The sequence below is a fragment of the Ailuropoda melanoleuca genome, chromosome 4, assembly GCF_002007445.2.
Source record: "Ailuropoda melanoleuca isolate Jingjing chromosome 4, ASM200744v2, whole genome shotgun sequence".
In the NCBI taxonomy this organism is placed as follows: Eukaryota; Metazoa; Chordata; class Mammalia; order Carnivora; family Ursidae; genus Ailuropoda; species Ailuropoda melanoleuca.
Genome location: NC_048221.1, coordinates 95,691,965 through 95,717,210, shown reverse-complemented (window position 1 = coordinate 95,717,210; position 25,246 = coordinate 95,691,965). Strand labels below are relative to the sequence as shown.

The 25,246-nt window shown below is 41.5% G+C and overlaps 1 protein-coding gene across 18 annotated transcripts in view; it reads right to left on the bottom strand.

The window, feature by feature from the left end:
* Positions 1-4,796: 4,796 nt before the first annotated feature.
* The window catches only part of ALMS1 (ALMS1 centrosome and basal body associated protein), a 174,757-nt gene continuing 154,307 nt past the window's right edge, over positions 4,797-25,246 (bottom strand). For 11 of the 18 annotated variants that reach the window (XM_034659357.1, XM_019802032.2, XM_034659356.1 and 8 more), the window contains 7 exons: positions 13,158-13,278; positions 11,700-11,903; positions 11,179-11,405; positions 10,299-10,482; positions 9,376-9,439; positions 6,223-6,322; positions 4,797-5,168 (listed from right to left, as the gene is read on the bottom strand). In XM_034659357.1, the coding sequence (XP_034515248.1) occupies positions 5,124-5,168; positions 6,223-6,322; positions 9,376-9,439; positions 10,299-10,482; positions 11,179-11,405; positions 11,700-11,903; positions 13,158-13,278 (945 nt within the window). In that variant the 3' untranslated portion in view covers positions 4,797-5,123. Of the gene's footprint in view, positions 5,169-6,222; positions 6,323-9,375; positions 9,440-10,298; positions 10,483-11,178; positions 11,406-11,699; positions 11,904-13,157; positions 13,279-20,630; positions 24,560-25,246 lie in introns of those variants that run through there. The other 7 variants (XM_034659354.1, XM_034659358.1, XM_034659359.1 and 4 more) reach the window with 7 other exon arrangements.

The following is a 25,246-nucleotide window of genomic DNA, read 5'->3' as shown; positions in this document are numbered from 1 at the left end:
CTCACTTCCATGTCTTTAAAACATTTTTTAAAAAATTCCAGTATAATGAACATGTTATTAGTTTCAGGTGTATAATATAGTGATTCAACACTTCCATACCTCACCTAGCGCTCATCACAATAAGTACCCGCCTTAATCTCCATCACCTTCTTAACCATCCCCTAACCCACTTCCCCTCTGGTAACCATCAGTTTGTTCTCTTAGTTAAGAGACTGGTTCTTGGTTTCTTTTTTCTGTTTGCTTGTTTTCTTAAATTCCACGAGTGAAATCTTATGGTATTTGTCTTTTTCTGACTTCCTCAGCTTACCCTTTAGATCCATCCATGTTGTTGCAAATGACAAGATTTCATCCTTTTTTACCATATTCCATTATGTGTGTGTGTATGTGTGTGTGTGCGTGCACATGCGTATATACCACCTTTTCTTTATCCATTCATCTATCGATGGACATTTGGGTTGCTTCCATATCTTGGCTACTGTAAATAATGCTGCAATAAACATAGAGGTGCATAGATCTTTTTGAGTAAGTGTCTTCATATTCTCTGGGTAAATACCTAGTAATGGAATTACTGGATCATATGGTAATTCTAATAGTAATTCTATTTTTAATTTTTTGAGAAAACTCCATACTGTTTTCCAGAGTGGCTGCACCAGTTTGCATTCCCACCAGCAGTGCAAGAGGGTTCCTTTTTCTCCACATCCTCACCAACATTTGTTTCTTTCATTTTCGATTTTAGCCATTCTGACAGGTGTGAGGTGATATCTCATTGAGTTTTGATGTGCATTTCCCTGATGAGTGATGTTGAGCATCTTTTCATGCATCTGTTGGCCACCTGGATGTCTTTGGAGAAATGCCCGTTCATGTCTTCTGCCCATTTTTAATTGGATTATTTGTGGGCTTTTGTTGGGTATTGAGTTGTAAAAGTTCTTTTTCTATTTTGGATACTAACCCCTTATGGGATATGTCATTTGCACGTATCTTCTCCCATCTGTAGGTTATCTTTTTGTTTGTTTCCTTCATTGTGCAGAAGCTTTTAATTTTGATGAAGTTCCAATAGTTTACTTTTGCTTTTGTTTCCTTTACCTCAGGAGGCATATCTAGAAAAATGTTGCTATGGCTGACATCAGAGAAATTATTGCCTGTGCTCTTCTAGGATCTTTATGGTTTCAGGTCTCACTTCCACATCTTTCAGGGACTTGTGTGGCTTCTTCTCTAATGCTCAGTTTTAAGCTTGTCTGTGGACGACTTTTTGGGAGTTGAGGCCATGTCTACACCATGCATGTGCATCCTTCCCACTCCCCAGCTTCCCAAAGAGGTTAGACCACTGGTCAGGGAACATCAATATTCTGTGTTTATTTTAAGCTAAGCTACATAGTAAAACTATGATTACTTATCCTTTTATGTACATTTTTGTTTTCCTTGGAATGATCTTTTTTGGGTTGTTAGTTTTCTATATAGTTGTCACTTACCCAGCTCCAGACTCTATCAGATGTGTAAACAGATCCCCACATTAAGGTGCCTCAGGTAACCTATCAATTAGATCTCCCTGAAGTCTCTCCCAGAGCCTCTGGCCTCCAGTCTGGACTGATGACCCTCTGTGTGCCCTTCAACAAACCTAATTGAGTCAAACACATGCTACACATTTTGTTAGGCCTGGCAAAACAAAGAGATCAGGTAGGGGTGCCTGGCTGGCTCAGTCAGTAGAGCATGCAACTCTTGATCTCGGGGTCATAAGTTTAAGCCCCACATTGGGTGTAGAGATTACTTTAAAAAAAAAAAAAAGGTCTTAAGCAAACAACAAAAAACCCCACATATGATCAGGCAGTGCTGACTACTGCCTTCACAGAGCTATGTATTTAATGGACGATCCAGGAAACAAACAAACCCTGTGCCAACTGTTTGCTACTCCTCATTATTTTCTGGGGTCTGGGGCTAAGGCCCGCCTGTCATAAGACGGCTCCAGCTATGTGTCTCCTAGGTATCTCCTGCTCACCAGTTTCCTCCCTGGCCAAAGCTCTCAGCCTCTAAGTTAGAGGTGGACAATGGGAACTATATGAACACTTTCCCACCTTTTCTCAACTGGTCCCTGTCTCTTTACATGAAGCTAGAGAGGGCATTTCTTAGTCCAGCCCCATCTGCCCAGGGCTAGTTGAATTTCTGGACTTAGATTCTATTGTTAAGCTGTCTTGTGTGGGGAGCAATGGGTGAGGCTGGGTGAACACTGTGAGGAGAACAGGCCAGGGATCCTAGGAATATGTGAATCTCCTCCTAGAGACATGCGGGACCCCAAACCCTATGCATAGCAATAATAAGACTACCCGGAATTAAGGTGCCAGCATCAAGTCATCAAAAGAAAAAAGCCCAGGGACAGAGTGAGAAACCCACCACACACACAGGGAGGAAGAAAGGGGTAATTTATCCCAACGTCTAAGGAGGGGCTGGCTTGGGTTATTGAATATTTTCTAGCTGACTCTAGCTCTCTGAAAGATATGAGGAGCAGATAGGGCTAGGGCTACGGACCAAGAAAATGAAAAGCCCACACCTATGTACCTGGTAACTGCAACACCCTTAACATGTAGCCCAGTCGTATTTGGAAGATGACCCAGCCTTGGGGGTGGTAGTAAAGTTTTCTTACCTCAAGAACTTCATCATGGGCAGTTGTCAAGGGGCAAGACTTGCGGAGAAGGGCCAAGAGTGCCCCCTAGAGCCAATAATGTTGGTTTTCACTTTTGATAGTATTCAGACGCACTCCGCCCCACCTCCCCACCACGATTCATGAGTATTTAGTGAGAAATTGGGAAAGGGATATAAGCGAGGATTCACAGCCAGTAAAAATAAAGCTAACACTGTAGGTTAAAAGGACCCAAGCTCCCCAACAGCTAAAGGTGAAGACCAGGTTAACAGTTCCGCTTGGCCTAACTCTCTAATGACTGGCCAGAACAATCGTTTGGGACACAGAATGCATTGTGATTTATGGGTAAGACATGCTGCCTTCTTCATACTCCCTCACCTCACACTGCATGTGCTGATGGTCACTGCAGGCCTCTGCTGGAGGAGGGCAGCAACAGAAGGTGCCCTCAGAGAAGAGAAGCAGCTGGGGAGGCTGGAGCCTCACCTCCGGGAGAAAGGAGGGCAAGTGGGTTCTCAGGTTAGGTGTGAACTAGATCTAGGAAGAAGCAATTCAAGAATGAACCCCCATGACAGGTTGGAGCCAGGCACAATGGTTCAGCCTGGGCCTGCCCTTCTTGTACCCGTGCAAGAAAAAACAAAACAAGAGGCCCAACATGCTGCCAGGTGTGGGACAAAAGCACTTTTGGAGCAAGGTCCTGGTGTGGGGGCTGATGGAAGGCAGGAGAGCGGAGCACAGCCAAAGGTGTGGGGGCAGGAGGTACCGACTCTGTGGTTTCTGCCAGGTGCTCAGCCTGGACTGAGGTGGGCGGAGTGGGGGGGACCCCCTGAGCTCTGTGGGGGAAGAACAGATTCTGGGAGAGGCACTAGGATTGCCTATGAGGCCAATGCTTGGGATGTGCAGGCAGCGCCCAGCCAAGGAAAACTGCAGTTGGGAGAACTCTCAGCACGTCTCCCCCATGCAGGGCTTTGATTTTGCACCCTGCCCATGCAGGGCTGCAGGGCCCATAGCCTGGGAACTACCATTTAAATGTGAAAGCAAGTCTGTAGAACCTACCGGAGAGGCTAACAGCTTCTCCCCAGGGCATCAGTAGTAGCATTCCCAAGCAGGTGTGTTCTGGGGCTGGGGGCGGGGAGCTGGTGGCCAGCTGCCACCTGCGGCTTCCCAAGCCTTGAACCTAAATGCCCTGGGAAGGTGCCTCGAGGACACAGCCCAGGGCCTGAAGAGAATCACACTCATCATTCCTCAGCAGGCTCCATCCTGCCCTGGTTTCCGTGCAGACCCAGGTTCCCAGACAACTATCACTTACTGTTTGTATCCTGAATAATAACTTCCAACAAGACATAAAACAGTCATAGCATTTGAGGGCTGAAAGGGGGTTTAGAGGTTATTAACCCTTTTATTTCACAGGTAAACTGGCCCAGAGTGCTTAATTATCCTGTCTAGCATAAAAGGGAAGAACTAGGAGTAAACTTCACACACTGATGGTTCTTTTCTCTGAGCCTTCTTCATAGCCCCCTTCTGAATTAGGATGGGAGCTTTGGTGGCATCCTCTGAGCTTTGCTTGGTGGCAGGGTCTGCTCTTTAACTTGGCCTCCGTAGAAGCCTTCTGGGGAGGCAGCTGGTCCCTTACTGCCTTGCTGGGGCTTCCCTGAATTTTGAATGAGGCCAGTTAGCACCTTCCCCCTCAGCTCTGGGCTTTAGCTGTCATTCCATGCTACAGGACTAATTAAATGCTTTACATACATTATTATGTTTATTAACTCGTCCTTTTCAGAAGTGGTTATCCAGGTTATAAACATTGGTTCCATGTGTGATGATAAATGCTCTGAGGCTTCAATCCTGAAGAGAGGGTGGCTGGAGGAAAATCCACCAAAGGCTAGGGGCCCGTGGGAAGCTGGAGTGAGGCTAAGCGGAGGCTCTGGACCCAAGGTGCCTAGTCCGCTGGGAGTGTGGTGTCTGGGCATGCCCAACAGTTACTCTAACCAGACACCATCTCCACAAAGCCCACGGCAGAGCTATTGTCACGTCCTGCCGTGTTTGTAAAGAAAGACCACATTTCATTCCCACAGCCCATTTCCCTTGACTGATGCCTTTAGACTGAGGCTCCCCATACATCTCAGGAGAGACATCTCCAGATGGTAAAGAAATGACCCTCTGCTGCTTGCTTTACTATGAATCAATCAGAAGTTATTTATTTTCTAAAAGTATAAAAACACATACAAAAAGGGACTCACTCGTGGCTAGAGTTCAGAAATGATATCACTGTGACAAACATTCCTGTGGGCAAGGCCGCTGTGGAGAAAGTACTGCTCCCAAACCATTAATAATCCTAATCATCACTCTGCCTTCGACTCCTTAGAAGGTTTACTACCTCTAAATGAAACATAGACAAAGAGTTAAGTTTTATTAAACCAGACTCATAAAAGTAATGATTGTGTTTCTTCAGGTTGATAAAATATAATTCCAAGACTGTGAGGAAAATAATCTTATATCAGTTCCAGGGAACTTTTCTCCCCAAGAGCTGATTGGTCACTTTCTGTGGAAGAAAAGAAAGACAGGAAAAAAGTTAGATACTCTTGTCATCAGAGGCAGACAGCCACTCCTCACCCCAGACATGTCGTTGAAGAGACCAGTGGGGTTCTACCCAAATCTTGTTTATCTTCCCCAGCTACAGAAACTATGGTAATTATGCAAAAAATTCTTCCTGAAGTGTTTAGGAAAGATGATCTATACAGCCAGTATCTATAATTTCTGTACGGATACAGATCATTTACGATCTGGATAGGCCCATCCATCCCTCAGTTCAAACATACAAGCACAATGAGAGGCCTGGCCTGTGATGCTGACCCACTGGACAGGCCATGTGGTGCCTGGGGACCCCCTCCTCGAAGGGCCCAGCACAGCCCAGCTATGGCTGTGCTCCAGAAGCAGTTCTCCAATCCCACATCGGTCTGGTATAAACTTGTCTTTTGGATTCTGACTTTCAGAGTCCTCTGGTGGTGAAGTGAAGGGGTTCGGAAGGAAATGAGAACAGTGAAGGATATGGACCTTCAGGCATGGTAGCCTGCCTGGCTTCTCAAGGAATATACTGGTAGCAAGTTCCCTGGCCTCGGAGGGTCTGGGACTTGCGGCACCACTGGTTCCACTGGGCTATGGGCAGGAAATGGTGGTGGCTTTGAGGTTCTGAGTCCCCAAGCTGCCAATTCTTATGCTATACTCGGACATTTTCCAGTTTATTTTACAAGCTCTAGAGGTATCTGACTTACCAATCAGGGGCACAAAACTACCATTTGGGACTCTAGAATGAAAATCCAACAATTCTGATAGATTTGGACATTTCCACCATGACTCCTAAGTACGGAATTTGGTTTTGTTCCAAATATATGCCTGGAAGGTGCCTTTTCTAGATTCGCCTTTTAGATTTTTAGAGTCACAGGTGCCTTTATCTTCCAAATTTCAGCAGTGGCACAATGCATTACAAGCATAAGTTAACTTCGCAGATATGGTTAATTCAAACAGGTCAGATGTGTTTCCCTCAATTTCTCTTCCCCCTGATAATCCTGACGGATGCTGCTCAAGAACTGACTGACCTTCTTGAACAGCTGAGCTCGCAGCCGGTACGACTTATATTCCAATCTCCTCTTCTCCTCTTCTCTCTTTCTCTGAACTTCTGGAAGCTGCTCATAAATCCTTAGGAATGGTGCCAGTAGGAAAACAAAAAGCAGTGAGGTTACCCAACCACAGAGGGACACGATCTTTTCTCCCCATGTCCCTAAGGTCTGCTGCTCTCAGGGCATTCAGCCCTTAAACACAGGCCCCGGGCCTTTGCCACGGGCCTGCTTCCTGTTAGACAGTTGGACACAAAGAACCCTGGCCCGGGGTGCTCATGATCTGGGAGGGCAGACAGATGAACAAAAACATTAAGAAATCCTGCTTATAGTGGTTACTTCTGAGAAAGGAGTGGGATAAATGGGTGGAGATAATAGCTTTTTACTCTATATGCAAAAATGCACAGTTTCAATATAAGATAACAGCAATGTAAAATAATGGCCCTACGTACAAAATGTTACACAGAGTTCCAAGAAATGAAAGGTGGGTCTTAAAGACAGGAGCAGAGAGGGGATGGGAGGAGAAGGGAGTATTGGTAAGAAAGAATCAAGGCCTCAATGAGAGGCGTGCAGGGGAGCACGTGCGAAGCAGATGAGGTGAAGGTGAGGTGGGCTGTGGAGGGTCTTGTAGCCGTGTGAAAACCTTGGGCTCTGTCCTATCAAGGATTGGGTGCCACTGATTTTAAGTAGGGGGAACATGATCAAACATGCATTTGATAAATATACTCTAATCGGAAATGATCGAAATTCCCAACAAAAGAAGAGTTAAACAGATTATGGAATCTAATGGAATTATTACAAAGCATACAAAAAAGATATTTCAAAGAATTTAAGAATTTTTAATGATATGGGAAAATGTGCACAAGACATATGCTGAGTAAAAAAAAGCAGGCTACAAACCTGTATATATGGTATGATCAACAATTTGAGAAAAAAATAAGTGTTTGTGAATACAGGTCCCTGCAAAACCCCCACTCCTGCTAGAAACACGACTAGTGTCAGTTCAGTTTAGATGGAAGAATGACCAGTGACATTTATTGTCTTCTCGTTTTCTTATATTTTCCAAAGTTTTCTATAATTTGAAAAAAATATCATTGAAAATGACGTAGAGGTCCTGTGGAAAATAAATGAGAAAAAATAAAGAGCAGAACCAGGAAGAACAGTGTCCTCTGAGAGTGGAGGCCAGCCTGCACCAAGGCGGTGAGAGCAGGTCTCAGAGCAATCAAGAAGCCGGGCGTCCAGGATCTGGTAGCTGGCCCCATGTGCAGTGGGGGGGGGTAACATGGCTAAAGGTGACTGCTCCCCAGCTTTCTAGCTGGATGAATGGTTGGCCCAAGCAAGTGTGGGAGTAGGGAATGGGGAGGGTTGTTTTAGACGTGGTGGAGATGATCACTAACTGAACATACTACAGTGGAAGTCAGGAACGAGACCAAAGAGGAACACACCTACATTTTTAAAAGTCACTGTTGATGAAAACCACAGGTGTTATCACCTCACACCTGTTACTATGGTTATTATTAAAACAGCAAGAGATAACAAGTGTCTGTAAGGATATAGAGAAAAGGGAACCCTTGTGCATGGCTGGTGGGGAACGAAAATTGGTTCAGCCACTATGCGAAACAGTGGAGGTTCCTCAAACAACTACAAACAGAACTACCATAAGCAACCCAAGTGTCCATGAACAGATGAATGGATAAAGAAAATATATTATTATATTATTATTTAGTCATAAAAAAGAAGGAAATCTTTCCATTTGCAACAACGTGAATGGACCTTGAGAATATTATGCTAGGTGAGGTAAGTCAGATAGAGAAAGGCAAAACTGTATGATCTCACTTACATGTGGAATCTAAAAACATCAAACTCACTGAAATAAACATTAGAATGGTGGATGCCAGGGGCTGGGGGCTGGGAGAACGAGGAGGTGTTAGTCAAAGGGTACAAAATTCCAGTTATAAGAGGAAAAAGTTCTGGGGATCTAAGGCCCAGCATGGTGACTCTAGTTAACAGTACTGCACTGCATACTTGAAAGCTGCTAGGAAAGCAGACCTTTAATGTCTCACCAGATCAGTAAGAACACTACCACCACCCCCACCAACACTACTCCCACCAACAAAATGGTGATTATGTGAGGTGAAGGATGAGTTAACTAACCTTAGTGTGGTAAACATACTGCAAATACATACGTCAAGTCATCACATTATATATCTTAAACTTACACAATGTCATAGGTCAATTAAATCCGTGGGATTCTTATGATCACTAATTAATTAACTGCTAATGGATGCAATGGCACAAAATTCAGCAAGTATAAAAAGGCAAAAAATTAGTCTTTGTCCTACCTCTGTATGTTAGTCACTCAGCCCTTCTTCCCAAAGGCAAGCGCTAGTACGTTTTTTGGGTATCCTTCCAGAGAAATTCTATGCATATGAAAGTATATGCATCTATATAGGCACAAATACTTTTTTAAACACCGCATGTGGTAGCAGTGCACACATGGCTTCTGAAACTTGACTTTTTTTTTTTTTTTAAAGATTTTATTTACTGGAGAGAGCGAGAGCACAAGCAGGGGTAGGGGCAGAGGCGGAGGGACAAACAGACTCCCTGCTGAGCAGGGAGCCTGACAGGGGGCTCAATCCCAGATCCTGAGATCAGAACCTGAGCCAAAGCAGACTCTCAAATGACTGAGCCACCCGAGCGCCCCAAACTTGACTTTTTGTAAAGCTTAATTTAATATGTCTTAGTATTTCATTATTTCTCAGTGTATTGCATAAATTCCTAGAAATGTGATTGTGTGGATTAAGGGTAATGCCCCAAATAAACATTTTATTTCAAAATATTCGTATCTTATATTTACGTATCTTTATTTATATTTAGGTTTCTAACAAAGACAAGCCTGACTAAGGCATGCAAATTAGTGGGAATTCTTTGTATCTTTTTTATCTGCCTCATCCATACCGCAATCTACTATTTTTCTTTCCTTTTTTAGTGCTGTAGAAACTTCTTTCACAAATAATTTTCTCATAATGTTTTAACTTGAGCATAACATCTTTATTCTAGGGGCAAGCCAGAGCTCCTAATCCCTTGATGGCCTTATTTATGCTTTTATAATTACTCTTATTCTTTTGGCCTTACCGTTTAGACCTCTGAATCATTTCCTTCTTCCCAATAGGTCTGTTCTTTCGTGCACCCAGGAAGCCTAAGCATGAGAAGAAGGGGTTTTCAGTGGACAGTGTCTTAACAGGGAAGGGTGCATTGCTCAAGAACTGTGAGAAGGAGCTGCTAAGACTTGGTGCCCCTACCTCGAGCTGACAGTACCAGGTGGCGAGCCATGGCCAAGGCCAAGGCCAGGGTTAGACTATGGGGACTGTGACAGCAGGCTCCTGAAGACACAACACGCCATGGCACAGACTAGACAGTGTGAACAGAAACACTGGCCGGCTTACAGGTAAGGCTGTGATGAAAGCATTAGGTTGCACTTCGTAGTTTTCACAGCGTTCATATATTGTTTTGTGGAGATCTTACACCTAGCAGAATGGTTAGGAGCACAGAGTCTAAACAGAACCCATCAGGGTTCAAATCCCAGCTTATCAGGTGTATAATCTTGGGCAAGGGACTTAAGCTCTCGTTGTCTCTGCTTTCTCATCTGTAAAATAGGGATATTAATAGCATCTACCTCAGAGAGGTGTTATAAGCATTAAACAAGAACAGTGCCTGGGCAAAACATGTAAAGGGTTACATATTAATATCATCACCACCACTACCACCAACACCACCCTATGAGGTAGGCAATCCTGGAACTTGCTCACAGACCCACAGCTGGCTCATAAGAACACCATTCTCGCCGCACACTCTGGTTTCTAAGCTGCAGTGACAGGGCGAGAGGACTTGGGTTTATGTGGATCACGAGTGCGCCGAGAGCCCCGCGGGGCAGGGAGAGCGGAGTCCCTGCAAGCGAACAGTCCCTTTCTGTCCCTGTAACTGGGCTGGTGCTCCCCGGTGGGAAGCAGCCCTTGCCCTCTGCAGCCATAAAAGGAAAGTGAAGAGGCAGAGGGTACCTCTCTTCAGGAGCGGGCACACAGGGTCCCGGTAGCCCTGCCATTCTCTCGCAGTGTTGAACAGGGCCTCCCGCTCACTCTGCAACATGTTCTGCAGCTTCCTCTCCTGGACTATTAGCTTCAGACGCTTTATCCGCTCCCCAGAGCGGGAAATGAAGTCAGGTCTGTGAAACTGAAGGGATTCCTGAGGGGGAGAACCTCACGTCAATGATGCAGTCTGTTCTCCAAGGGCTTAGAAAACAGCACCGGCCCCACAGTGGTTGAAGAGCCTGTTTCTATAGTGCAGAGAATATCTAGAGTTGAAGAATAATCGAACAACTCTCTGTGGGGGAGAGCTCCGGTAGGAAAGTCAGAGGCGTCTAAGAATGCCTCTGGGATAAGCCCAGAACGAAGACTGTGGCAATTACAACTCTTCCGAATGTCGAAGGGCTCGGCCCATTGTGCTATTTTAAATTTCCCTTCAAATAAAAACATTATTAAATGACATTTCTTTCAGCTCCCGAGGTACATATAAAGAAGGGACTTTGTGCTGAGCAGGAATAGGAGTTACGTAAGTGGAGGAACACACATAAGGCTGACGCAAGTATCAGACCTCCGGGGCACTCCACGTGCAAGCATCCACGAACCCAGTGAGCAGCATGGCAGTGTCCTCCCTTCTCTTGCCTTGTCCCCAGGTACAGAGGGCAATGCCCAATTTATAGTGGTTAACAGTAAGGCAACCTTTGATTAATGAGAGTGGGAACAGACGAACCACGGAAGTACTAGGAATGAGGGTTACATGACTGTTCTTTAGACGGCTAAGTCACAGTCTTAACTTCTTTGTACTTCCCCTTTTGACCCCTTTAAACATACGGCTAAAATTAACTCAGTGTCACTGCACCTGTAGGGTTGCTCTCACAAATGGCTTCAGTGGGTCTCTGCCTGGGCCTGCTAGTGGCCTGTGGCTGTCCATGTGCTGTCCCTGCCAGTTCTGTTCCCGCAGCGGTTCCCTCCATGGTTTGGTGTTGGTTATTGGTGCAAACCAGCAGATACCAGGGCCATAATGCTTAGGCAGGTTTTCCTTAGGACCAGACTTCACATTTTCCACAGGAATAAACCATGAAACTCCTATGGGAAATATTTTTAACAAAGAAAAAAGATTTTTCATTCTTCTCTTCAAAGACATGTGTGTAATACAGGCTCTCAGGGGACTCAGCTGTCAGAGGTCACCAGGATGCCCTGGAGTTTGCTAAACTACCAGCATGACTGTAATCATAGTGCCAGATACTCTGAAAATGTGCCAAGGTGGTGCTCGGGGAGGTGAGGTCAACATAAAGTCATTTAGAAATACAGAATCTTAGCTTTGTGAGAGACTTGAAATTCATGAGTTCTTTGGCTACAAAACCGGAGTCAGAAACTGACCTTCACAGCAACTCTGCTTGTTCTTCCTTAACTTTTTGTCCCCAAGATAGTTGTCGAGAAGTCTTTTCTCTTCTATTTTTTCTTCTGACCAAGAAGTCACATCACTGTCCTCTTCTATTCTAGCCTCGCTAGAACTTGGAGTTGGGAAAGTCATCCCAACATCTCGAGTGTGTTTTTTGACACCGTTCACAATCTCCAAGTTACCTGAGGAAAAAGATCCACAGATATCCTAGGAGTGGCCTTGAGACTTAGTTGGCATGTGTATTCAATTCAGTAAATGAAAACTGTAAGCCTTCCAAAACGCAGGCTACTGCCTCCTCTGGGTGGTGTGAAGGGGTGTGAGAGAGACAGACAAAGAGGAGGAGGGGAGAAAGAGGAAGGAAAGAAAAAGAAAGAAGGTTTTAATTTCTAAGTCAATTTAGATATTCGAGGGGAAAGAAACAACTGACCTGGATTCAATGGGTAAAGGATCTCAGCTTTTTAAAAAGATTTTATTTATTTGACAGAGAGAGAAAGAGTGTGTGCGTAAGTAGGGGGAGTGGGAGAGAGAGAAGCAGGATCCCAGCTGAGCAGGGATCCTGATGCAGGACTTGATCCCAGGACCCTAGGATCATGACCTGAGCTGAAGGCAGATGCTTAACCAACTGAGCCACCCAGGGGCCCCAGGATTTCAGTTCTGATCCCAAGTGAGAAAGATAGTTAATGCTTATAGTCCTACTGGCAGTCACCCAGGTAAGGAAGAGGTTGACAGATATAAAGACAAGACTTGAGGGGGAAAAAAAAATCAAGGGCAACGTTTATTTTTGTTATACAAAATCAAAAGATATAGAAAAACATAAATGAAAAGCCTCCTTCACACTCCTGTTCTCCATTCATTCAGTTTGTAACCCCATGGTTCCAGAGAATTTTTTTGCAAAAATTCAAGCAACTATCTTCCTTTATTTTTAAAATACTTTGCTTTTTTTTTTTTTTAAATTATCAATGTTGGAGATCTTGTCATATTAGAGAGTTTCCTCACCCTATGTTTCCTTGTATGAATGTATGATAATTTATTTAAGCGTTTGGCTATTGATGGATATCTAAGTCGATTTAAATTTTCAGCTATAATAAACATTACTTCAATGATTAATTCTGTACACTTGTCATTTTGCACATATGCACAATATATCTATAGGCTAAATTCCAAAATTAAAAGTGCCAGGTTAAAGTAATTTTGATTGAAACTGCCAAACTGCCTGTTCTAGGGATTGTATTCCCAACCTGAATGTATGACAGTACTTACTTCTTTATACTTGTGCCCACAAGTATACTACCAGACCTAGATTTCTGCCAGTCTGATAGGTGAAAAATGGTATCTGAGTATAGTTTTAATCTTCATTTTACTGTGAGGTTGAGTACCTTAACATGTTAAAGATCTACTTGTATTTCAATGGAAATGTTTAAATTCAGGTAATTTACCTGCTTGTATGCTCTTGTTTAACATTTGTACATTTTGCTTGTTGCCAAGGGTAGAGCTTGAGCTCCAGAAGCTACTGGTAGAAGATGAAACAGAATCAGAAGAAATCACATAGTTTGCCACCTGGAAAAACAAAAGAGACCCTGTTATTACCTGCAGTCGATGGCACCCACAGGATAAGAAAACATACAAACCACCAAGAGCCCTTTCTCCTATTCCAGTTGTTGAGATCAAGTTGCCAGAAAGCTTGTGACAATGGGAACATGCTCCTGCACCGCTTACAACAGGGAGGGGAAACCGCTGTGGTTGCGTAAGGGACTGAGCTGTTTTAGGAAGGGTAGGGGAAGAGAGGGATAAACAAAGGGGGGTGAATCAGAAGGGGGAATGAAGCATGAGAGACTATGGACTCTGAGAAACAAACTGAGGGCCTCAGAGGGGAGGGGGGTGGGGGAATGGGATAGGCTGGTGATGGGTAGTAAGGAGGGCACGTACTGCATGGTGCGCTGGGTGTTATACGCAACTAATGAATCATCGAACTCTGCATCAGAAACCAGGGATGTACTGTATGGTGACTAACATAATATAATAAAAAAATTATAATAAAAAAAATAAAAAAATAAAAATTTTAAAAATTTAAAAATCTTAAAAAAAAGAAGGGAAGACGTGTTGGCTCACAGAACATAATAAAAAACAAACAAACAAACAATGACTGAAAACAAAAAAAAAAAAAGAAGGGAAGACATCAAGACTGGGTATGTTCACAGGACTTGAAATTGATGAGAGATAGAGAGGGCTAGGAATGACTCAAGAGGGCGGGCAGCTGCAGAGGGTGCTCTCCAGTAGGGTCAGACTCAGATACTTACACACGGGTAAACACAAGGAGCTGAAAGGCCACATGAGAAATCCCAAATGACTGGAGTACTGCAAAAATTATTAAAGAACACAAAAGGCCTTTATAATTATGTTCAGAGCAACCAGAGCAAAGAAGGGCAACTTCATGGATTGAAGTTGATGGTAGAATGTTAGTGAAAGACACGATGATCAAAATGCAGTATAAAACAGTATTTCTTAAACTTGTTCATCACAACAATCTCCAGGGGGAATGGGTCCGAACCCAGAACAACGAGGTGGCGTCTCTAGGGGAGGGGTCTGGGCATTTATATTTTTTACGAATGCCAGGTACTTGTCTACTTACGCAAGTTTGGTAAAGGTGAACTGAAGGCCAAGTTAGGAAAGGACACTGTGAATGTCTGCTCCCTGAACTAGATAAGCTATATTCCAAGGCCCTTAGGAAATTGAAACAGTTTCTTTTAGAAACTTGAAACAGAAGAGCGATGTTAGATATCTGGGGACAAGAAATGTTTTAACTGGGGACAAAAGCATTGCAAACTGGTAGATTTAACAATGACGACAGGTATAATTCTAGAATGGATCACCAACCTAATAATTTGCAAGCATTTGGAGGTCAAAGAAAAGATTAGCACATTTCAGCTAGTGCTCAGGCAGGTAGGCAGAACGAGCCCTGCCAGGTTAGCCTTGTTTTTTCTAGTAGATATGGTCACCAACTGGTAAGCCAAAAGACTGTGTAGTGGAGTACAATTAGATGTCAATAAAACGACAATGTTTCTCGTGACATCTTTGAGGGCAAGATGGGAGTTATGTGGGTTAAATGATAAAATAAGTTGGTAGAACCATAATCAGTTGAACCACTTTTATCCAAATACTATTATTAACACAAAGAGGCCTTTAATGAGTGTATTTCATGGATCCAACAGCAAGTATTTACTAAGTACCTATCGTGCCCAGTTACTTGGTTTGCTCTGGCTATTCCTTCTTAATATTTTATATATCAATGTCTTGGAGATATGGGAAGCAGGTGATTTCTTGTACGATGCATATCTGGGAGGGCCTAAATGACCGTCAAGATCCAAAATAATACACAGGAATGATGCCAAATCAAAGAAGGGGTAATTGTAAAGCCCCACACATTAGGCAGGAGGAATGGCAACACCTTTGACACAGTAGAAAAAGCTCTGTGTCTGGAGTCTGAAGACTTAAGCCAGTCTCAGACCCTCCCTTTACTAGCTGCGTCTCCTTGAGAACACTCTGTGCCAATGTCCCCAGCTCAGTAAGGCAGCACTTGCACCTTGGAAAGTACAGAAGTGTTAGAAAGAATAAATGATTTAGATTATAAACTGCAAAAAACTAACATAAAACTATGAGAGTACCGTGATGCTAAAAACCCAAAATGTATGAGGACAGGAAGGGTGGTGAGGAAGAGAGGCCAGACTGGCAATATACCATACCTTCTTTGCAGCTTAAGAGGAGAAAGCACGTTAGGTATTGAAAGGTACTGACTTTCAGGACAGATTTGTTAAGTATAAAAAGCAAAGCTGCCAGGTTTGTGAGAAAAAGAAAACACATGCAGGTATTTGCTTTTTTATGGATAAAATACTTGTGAAAGAAAAGAACCCAGATTGGAAAAGAAGAAGTACAACTGTATCTATTTGCAAATGATATGATCTTGGCCACAGAAAATGCTAAGGAATCCATAAAGAAGTATGAGAACTAGTAAGTTCAGCCAGATTGTGGATATAAAATCAAGAAGGTAAAAAAAAAATCAATTGTATTTTTTTTTTTTAAGAGTTTATTTGAGAGAGAGAGAGCATGCATGAGCAGGGGGTAGGGGCAGAGGGAGAAACAGACTCCCCAGTGAGCATGGAGCCTGACGCAGGATCCTGAGATCATGACCTGAACCGAAAGCAAGAGTCAGACGCTTAACCAACTGAGCCACCCAGGTGTCCCAAAAAATCAATTGTATTTCTATATTCTAGCAATAAACAATCTGAAAATAAAATTAAGGAAACAATTCCATTCACAACAGCATCAAAAAGAATGAAATATTTAGGAATAAATTTCACAACAGAAGTGCAAAGCTTGCACACTGAAAACTACAAAACATTGGTGGGAGAAATTAAAGATCTAAATAAACACTGAGAATTCCACATATGTAATTTAAAAATGGGCTTAAGGGGAGCCTGGGTGGCTCAGTCGGTTAAACGTCCAACTCTTGATTTTGGCTCAGGTCATGATGTCAGAGTCCTGGGATCGATCCCCGTGTCCGGCTCTGTGCTGGGCCTGGAGCCTGCTTAAGATTCTCTCTCTCCATCTCCCTCTGCCCCTACCCCCTGCTCCCTCTCTCTTAAAAAAAAAAAAAAAGGATGAATTCTTTGGTATATAAATTATACTTCAATAAAGCTGTTTTAAAAATCTCTTTGGGGGCGCCTGGGTGGCACAGCGGTTAAGCGTCTGCCTTCGGCTCAGGGCGTGATCCCGGCGTTGTGGGGTCGAGCCCCACATCAGGCTCCTCCGCTGGGAGCCTGCTTCTTCCTCTCCCACTCCCCCTGCTTGTGTTCCCGCTCTCACTGGCTGTCTCTGTCTCTGTCAAATAAATAAATAAAATCTTTTACAAAAATAAATAAAAATCTCTTTGACGATGTGCAAGAACTAGCAATACGGAGTAGCTCTGGAAAGGAGAGCTATGTACCTGGGAAACAGGAGTGGGAAGGACACTCTTTATCAAATACTCTTTGATACACTGAAAATTTTGTACCATGTGATTGAATTCCAGTTTAAGAGGTGAAAATAAAACAGAAACATATGGAAAAGAGTGCAGCTATAGAGGTTTCGTGGCTCTGGTGAGCTCAACAGAAGGCAAACATATGTTAGGCCAAAGAACTGTTCTAGCCACCAAAAGGAAGGTGATAAATCTGCTCTGTCAACATGCTCTCAGCATGTGAAGCACAACATGCTTAGTTCAGAGAGACAGGTTTAAAAATAAGATATCAGCAAACTTCATAGACCCAGGAAAGCTGCCAATTTACAGGAAAGGGGAGTAGAAAGCAAGCCCTGCGAAAAATGGTTCGGAGTGAAGACCTGAGAGGAAACACTTCCAGGAAGGAAGCAGGAACCCAAGAGGAAGACTGGACCTATTTCCTGTGCCTTTTGAAAGCAGAGCTGGGAACAGAGCCAGGGAGTGCAATGATCGCAGATTTTGGATCTCTAGAAGGTAAGACCTTTGATAATGGAGTCTGAGACACGTGAATGAGATGCCCATGCACAGTGAGGGAGTGGTGGAGCTCCCTGCAAGCAGAGGCTCAAGTGCCTCGTGGTGCAGATGCAGCAGAAATGATGGCCCCTTCCAAACCTGGGTCCTCTGAACATCCCAAGGGTACAACCAGTCATGGTATGCACCACTGGGTGTGAAAAACACGTTTACATCTGATTCAAGAAGGAGCCTCAGTGTATGTGTGTGTTTGTTTCTAGTTCAAATCTCTTTCGGATTAATTCCTGCCTATAAAAAGTCAAACATTTAAAAAAAGAAAATATTCTAAAAATAAATTCCCTCACAATAAAATATATTTAATTAGACCTCTAGGATGGTGAAGACCCAAAGGACAAAGACAAGTGTTTTCAAGGATGTGCAGAAGCTGGAGCCCTCACACACTGCTGGTGGGAATGCAAAATGGTGACAGTACTTTGGGTACCAGCGGGGCAGTTCCTCAAACGGTTAAATGTAGAGTTACCATATACTCCAGCATATATCCGCTCCCAGGCATATGACCAAAGAAATGAGAACATACATCCACACAAAACTTGTAATGAATGTTCCCAGCAGCCTTGTTAATAGCCCAAAAGTAGAAGAAATCCAAATGTCTGCTTACTGCTGAGTGGATGAACGATGTAATGGAGTATTATTTGGCAATAAAAAGGAATGAATACACTGCTACAAAGTAGATGAACCTTGAAAATATTAAGTGAAAGAAGCCGGTCACAAAAGATCACATATTGTAGGATTCCATGTATACGAAATGTCCAGAAGCAGCAAATCCACACAAACAGAAAGTAGATTGGTAACCACAGTCAGGGGCTGGGCAGGGGTGAGAGGTTGGGAGAAATGCGGAGTGACTTTGCTAATGCGTACAGGATGTTTTTAGGAGGTGTGGGAAATGTTTTAAAATTAGATTGGGGTGATGGTTGCACAAGTCTGTGAATAACACTAAAACCCACTAAACTGTACACTTTAAACAGGCAAATTTTATGGTATGTGAAAAATCTCAAAAAAGCTGTAAAAATGTGTTTATTATGCAAACTGAAATAATGTAGGTTATGAAGCCTTATTTGGAGAACAAAGGTGATGTTCTATGGTCCTACATCTCCTCTTAAGTAATACAAGAACAATGGAAGGGGACCAACAGTGCCATTTTCATATAATAAAACGTGAACAATCCCAGCAAAAACGTGGGCACTGGATGTTGTATGATGTAGCACTACCCACACTGTGACAAGGGTCAGTGTAAAGTGTCAGAATCATGCCATCATGCCGTGATGACAGCCACAGAGTCACAACAATCCTCACAGCACATAGGCCTCACTGTGTCTGACAATCTGTGCCGATGACCCACCGAGAGACAGCACATCAGTTTTGCTGAGTTCATTTATGGATGCTGTTGGTAAACCAAACCAGTCACTCTCCCTAGTCCACGGGAGAGTCTCAGGCATCTCCTCAGATGATCTCATCACCCTTTACAGCCTGAGTGTGAATCAGCTCACTCAGCCCTCTGCAATGAGGCTTACATGAAAAGATTTAAGTGACTGCAGATCAACTGACATTATCAGCCATCACGGTTTCAAGTTTTCTGTTGCAGAGAGGTTTGGAAGAAGACACAGGCTGCCTGGCTGCCTGCTTCTGTTTTAAATTCTAGTATTATGAGAGCAAACTCACCTGCTGATGCCTTATTCCACAATGGGAAAAGAAAGAAAATAACTCCTACCATCTCAGAGATATATCAGGCTTTGTTAGTACTTTCTAGTTTTAATTAAAATCTAGGTGAGACTCAATTTCCACATTTATTGATCAGAGATACCTTCAGATAGACCCCACCCCCCAAAAGCTTTTCAATTAAAAAATTACTTTTTTAGGTAGAAACTGAGCTTAGGAAAATATATCCAATATAGGAGAAAGGCCATCTTTCCTTACATGACCCTATATAGCTATTCTTCATATAGGAAATGTGTTATTGTTACATTCTGCCAGTCAGATGCCTGCTGGGAGATGCTTGTCTTTCAAAGGAATGGGTTTATGCTAGTTCATTTATAACCACTGAAGTTTAGGACCAGAGATACACATTGATAAGACAGTGGCAAAATAAGCACTATAGTCTATGGCACCAAAGGACAGTCTGTTCTTGCGAAGTGTTTTTAGATATATGCAGATCACGTGTCAATTTAGTTTCAATAATAAAACTGACTAACCAGTAAAGGGTGACAAAACCACAAACTGTCTAAAACACAAAATTTTGATATAGATTTTATGGACAGTATTCCTTTGATATAGATTACAGCTTACAGAAGGAGGACTCAGGTGGTAACTGTCTGCTATGCACCTTTAAAGAATCAGAACTGGATATTTTTTTCTGCAAGTCTGGTAGATGAGAACTATGAAAAATCCTCCTCAGAACATTAAAAAGGCATTGTGTCTGCGTAATAGATCCTCAGAAAATTTCTTTTATTTTGTTAATCTTCCTTCAGATTGGAAGACTTATTTCAATTATTACCTTATTGAACTTGTTCAAATATACCATTTATTTAAGGCTATATATTTCCCCCTAAATATAGATTAGTCACATCCCGTAAGTTTTGGATATGTGCCTTTACTGTCTTTAATGAAAAAAAAAAGCATATTTTCAATTTTTAGTCCTTCTATAACCCAAAAGTTTAGAATGAGATTTTAAAAATTTTATCTACTTAATGAAAAAAAATTATAGTTGTTAAATTCCAACTTTATTGCATTGTGGTTAGAAAATATAAGCTTAGTTATACAAATCTTCCACTTTGGGGATCTGTCAACATTTTGCCTAAGTACAGTTAATTTTTTGTAAATATTCCATGGGCATTTGGAACAAGTGTGGATGTTGTGTTTTTGGAATGAAGTTTTATGTAGATATTTTAAATCAATCTTATTAATATTGCTAGCAAATCTTCCATATCTTTTATCTGTTACATGTTAAAATCTGAAAAAATTACAGTAGCTTCTTACTCTTGTACTTATCACATTCTATATTATGCCTGCATCTGGATGAATGGAAAATGAATGCATTCTGGTCGAAAGCAGAGCAGTAATTTTGTAAGTCTCTAAAAGACTCTTCCCTCCTTTTGACATTACAGTGGGGCTAGGTAAATAGATTCTCAAGAAAAGTAACAGTTAACTAAAAATGAAAAAATAAGGGGGGTGGTACGTAGGTGGCACAGTGGGTTAAGTGTCTGACTCCTGATTTAGGCTTAGGTCATCTCAGGGTTGTGAGATGAGCCCCGTATGGGGCTCTGCACTGGGCATGGAGCCTGCTTAAGATTCTCTCTCCCTCTCCATCTGCATCCCGCCTCCCCTACTTGTGCACACGGGTGCGCGCTCTCTCTCTCTCTCTCTCTCAAACCAACCAATCAACCAACCAACCCTTATAGAAATTTCTTTTTCTAATCTTCTAGCCAAACTAGAAATTATTGGCACAAAGTGGAAATATAGGAATTTCTATGCATTGCAGTTAGGATATGGACCGGAAAGCAATTTGGTATGAATGTAGGAAACTTATATAGCTTATGATCCAAGAATTCCACTTCTGGGTGTATATGCCAAAGACAGTTTCACACAGATCCAATGAGGGGTATGGACAGGGGTGTGCACTCCCACTGTTTGTGGTGATGGGCGCTGACAGCAATCTGGGTGCCTATTACAGGAAAGTACGTCGGTGAATTGGTAGGTGCACTCAGTGGAGTATTATGCGACGATCAGAAACCTGATTCTATACATACGTCTAGCAATGTAGATAGATGTTAAAAACACAATGCTTACTGAAAATAAGAAAAAAACTGATATACCCCTTATATAAATTGAAAACACAGGCACACATACAGAACACATATTTTGTAAGAACTCTCGTAAGCCAAAAGATATTTACATAACAAGATGAGTTGCCTATGGAGAAATAGGAATGAGGATGCAACGTGGGGATAAAATTTTAAAGAGAGGCCATGAACCTAGGTGTACATTTAACTCAACCTTCAGCACCCAAAGTTAAAAATTTTTTTTTTTACTTTATCTAGGCATAGAAACTGTGTGTAATACTTTTCTACTCCTATTCTTTCATTCTGCTTCTAGAAGGATTTATTATGATTAGATTGGAGATACAAACAGGTATCTTAGGCAGAAACCAAAAAGCAGAAAAGCTTGAGAATCCCCCTTTCCAGCTCATAACTAACATTCTGTGTTTGATCAGTCTGCATTACCTCACTTTTTTATTAATGTCAAACAAAAACAACTTTTATGGTATCTTATTAAAAAATACTAGCTTCTTGTAAAAAAAAATCAAAAGACAACCTTATCAAGGTTAAAAATTATAAACCCATAATTTTAAGATAATTTGTTAATATTTGTTCCAGTCATATACATAGATGTATATATAACATTTATGGTTTACATCTTCCTTTTTATCTCAACATATAATGACACTGATCTTTTGGGTTCCAGGATACTGCTTTTGACGTTGTTTTTTTCCATACAGGAGTGTGATTTTAACGACTGATACGAAATCAGCTTGTTTTATAAAAATCTAAGAATCACTGGTAAACATTTACTAAATACTACTAAAGCTCTCACTTTACTTTCACGGAGGCCTCTTTGTTTGGTAGTTTCATGTTGTTCATTTGCCCAGCTGCTGGAAACATAGACAACTGAAGATAATGAGAGGTCAAAACCATAATTCATCTTCAGCTTTTACTCCATAAATAAAAAATAATAAATTTGACTTTCTTTTTTTCTCAGACAGTAGTAAACTACCCCTCTTCTTGGACCCCAGTACACAACCAAATACTTAGAAAAATAGATGGGGAAAGGAGGGAGAAAGCAAAAGAGAAGAGAGAGGGAGGGAGGGAGAGCGTGCATGCCCACAGAGACAAACACAGCAAGGACATGACAGAAAGGGCAGAGGAGGGGAGTAACCAGACAAACAAGACACACATAGCAGAGACAGCATGGGGGTTGGGAGGAGGACAGCTGTGTCCAAAGCAGGGGTGCAGAGAGGCAGAAAGAAACAACAGAGGAGCAGACAGAGTGCAAAGATACAGTAGTGAGAGGGAAATGGGAACTGCAGAGACTGAGGAGAGACTGCACAGACCAGTGGAGAGAGGCACAGAAAGTGGACGTGTCATCAAAGGAAGGGGAGAGGGATAAACAGGCAACTGCTGTTATCCCCCTATATTGACTCCTAAACCCTCATATGTACAGAGTTAAAAAATCTCCCAGGTACACGTTTAGGGAAAAAAAGCATTAGCTATCTAACGAAACATGGGTTAAAGACAAGACAGGCAGCTCATAAAAGAAGAAATATAAATGGTCAATAAACACAAAAAGACAATAAAAATTCAGCAGGCGTGGTTAAAGATATATGAACAAGAATAAACACCATATTTCTGGTGTATCTGATTGGCCAATATTCACAAGAATGCTACCAGTAGGTATTGACGAAGGTATAATTTTTCATTACTGGTGAACAAATAATTAATTCAACCTTTAAGGAGGACACTTAGCAGTGTGGCTTAAACACTTTTAATTCCCAGAAATTCCGTGTTTAGAAGTGCATCTACAGGAAACAGAAAAATTCATAAAGATGTAACAGGACTACTTATCAAAGTGCAGATTATGATAAAAATTCAAAACAAATTAAATACCTGCCATTAGGGAACTTAGGAGATAAATACTGTACTTATATAATGGAACCCATAAAGCCATTAAAAATGACTACATATCTGTATTTATTAAAATAAATAAAATAAATAAAAGCTGTCTACAATATATTAAGTGTAGAGCTTCAAAACAATATACATAGTATGATTTTATTTTTTGACTGTTTCTCTCCATATATGAGCATGGCTGTAAAAACTATAAAAATCTAAGAAATACTGATTAACATATAATCAAACAGTAATAAAGCTCTTATTTTATTCTCTCAAGGAGGCCTCTTTTTTTGGTATTTAGCTACATTAGAACATGGACCTAATGAAATATATCCAAGATCCGCAGTAGGTGTGTGAATCATAAAATATACACCTGGAAGCTCACTGGTGAAAATGTTCATCATGACTATTTCAGGATTATGAGAATTATGGGTGACTTCCAAGGTCTTTATATTATCTAAACTCTTTATATTCAGTAAGCTTTTTACCTTTATGCTCAAAAGAAATATTTTGACAAAAAAAGAAAATTTTTGACAAAATATTTGGAGATAAAGAGAAGGATGTAAAGCGGTAGGAACATCAACAGAAACTATCCTGATAGGCCAATCCTCCACACTCTGTGATGACGAAAGACATAAGCATGGTTCTAGTTGAGAGGAAGAAGTTTACAGAAAAGGAAGAAACTGAATATGAGAGAGACAGAGAAACACTGAGAAAATACATGAATGGATTTTAGAAAATATGACAGCACACAAATAGGCTTAATGAACCTCTTCTTCCATACGTGAAAGATACGAATACAAAATGAAAAGAATATTCAGAATCTAGGGAAAAGACTCAACTCATACCACAAAACTCCAGAAACGCTGGAGAAAAAACAGACCAAATTTAAGGAGCCATCACAAAGCTCTTCCAACACAAAGGATCATGCAGAAGAGTAAAAGGAGGCAATTAAATTCAAAATACTACACTGATTATCTCAGAGAAGGACTAAGGCAGTAAGTGGTTCAGAAGAAAGAAAAATATCCCAACTGGAGACATGTTCTTAGTGAAACAAATAGCACCTTCTTCTGTAGCCAGAATGATTTACTATATACCCTCTTTTGGTCAAGAAGTCAGAAAAAGATCTGGGAAATAATCTCTTCAGTCTGAATATCTTAGTTTTATTACTAACATTTGCTAGGAAAAAATAAGGCCTTAGCCATATCACTGTCTAAGCGACAATGCCATGAAAGCAGTCACTAGCTGACCCTGAAACAGTACAATAACAAAACTCCAACGGCATGTCCCACAGAATTAGATAACTTTCCTTATTTCCACGCTTGGTAAGGTGGCCACCGTTTCTGACTTTCAGAACAATGGCAAAGAAAAATGTTACCTACTGTAGCTGGGCAGAGTCCTAGAATTATCTACAATCTCCCTGGCTTTCCCAAACTCTGAGGGGCAAAAGAAATATAAAGAAATACTCAATTAGCATTCCAGTTCATGTCCTGGGAAGAGGACTCAAAGCAGTATCTTGCAAACAGGTAATAAAACAGTACAGAGAAGTCAATCCCATTCCTTGTGGGCAAATAAATGGTTTCCACAGAATCGTTCAGAGACAAAGACAAGTAATCTGTAAACAAAAGACAAAGACATATATATGTAAATATTTTATAGCATTAAAGCAGAAAGGGGAAAAAAAAGAAAATTTATTTTGCAAGAAGGTTTACCTATTTCAGCCAATAAATAATTTGTACTCTCACTCTATAGAGAAAATTAAAAAGAACACGGACCTAATGACATAGATCCAAGATAAACTAAGACAACAGAAGAAGATTAAAAGGCAATTGACAAAATTAACACAATCCGTCAAAAAATTAATGAGTATCTCCTCTGTGTTGGAGAACCAAGGGCAGTCACTAAAGAAAAAAACTGAGGACAACAGTAATAGCATTATACCACTGCAACAGAAAGCAGATGTTTTACAAAAAAATAAAGAAAACTTAGCCAGTGGGGTAGATTACAGATTGAAAAAGTCTCCTAAAATGCAAAGCAGAAACATAAATAGACATATTTCCAAAGAAGACTTATGGACAGACAACAGACACATGAAAAGCTACATGTTGCCATTTGCAACATCACTGATCATTAGGGAAATGCAAATCAAAACTACAATGAGAGATCACCTCACACCTGTCAGAAAGGCTAAAAACAACACAAGAAACAACAGGTGGTGAAGATGCAGAGAAAGAGGAACTCTCTTGCACTGTTGGTAGGAATGCAAACTGATGCAGCAACTGTGGAGAACAGGGTGCAGCCT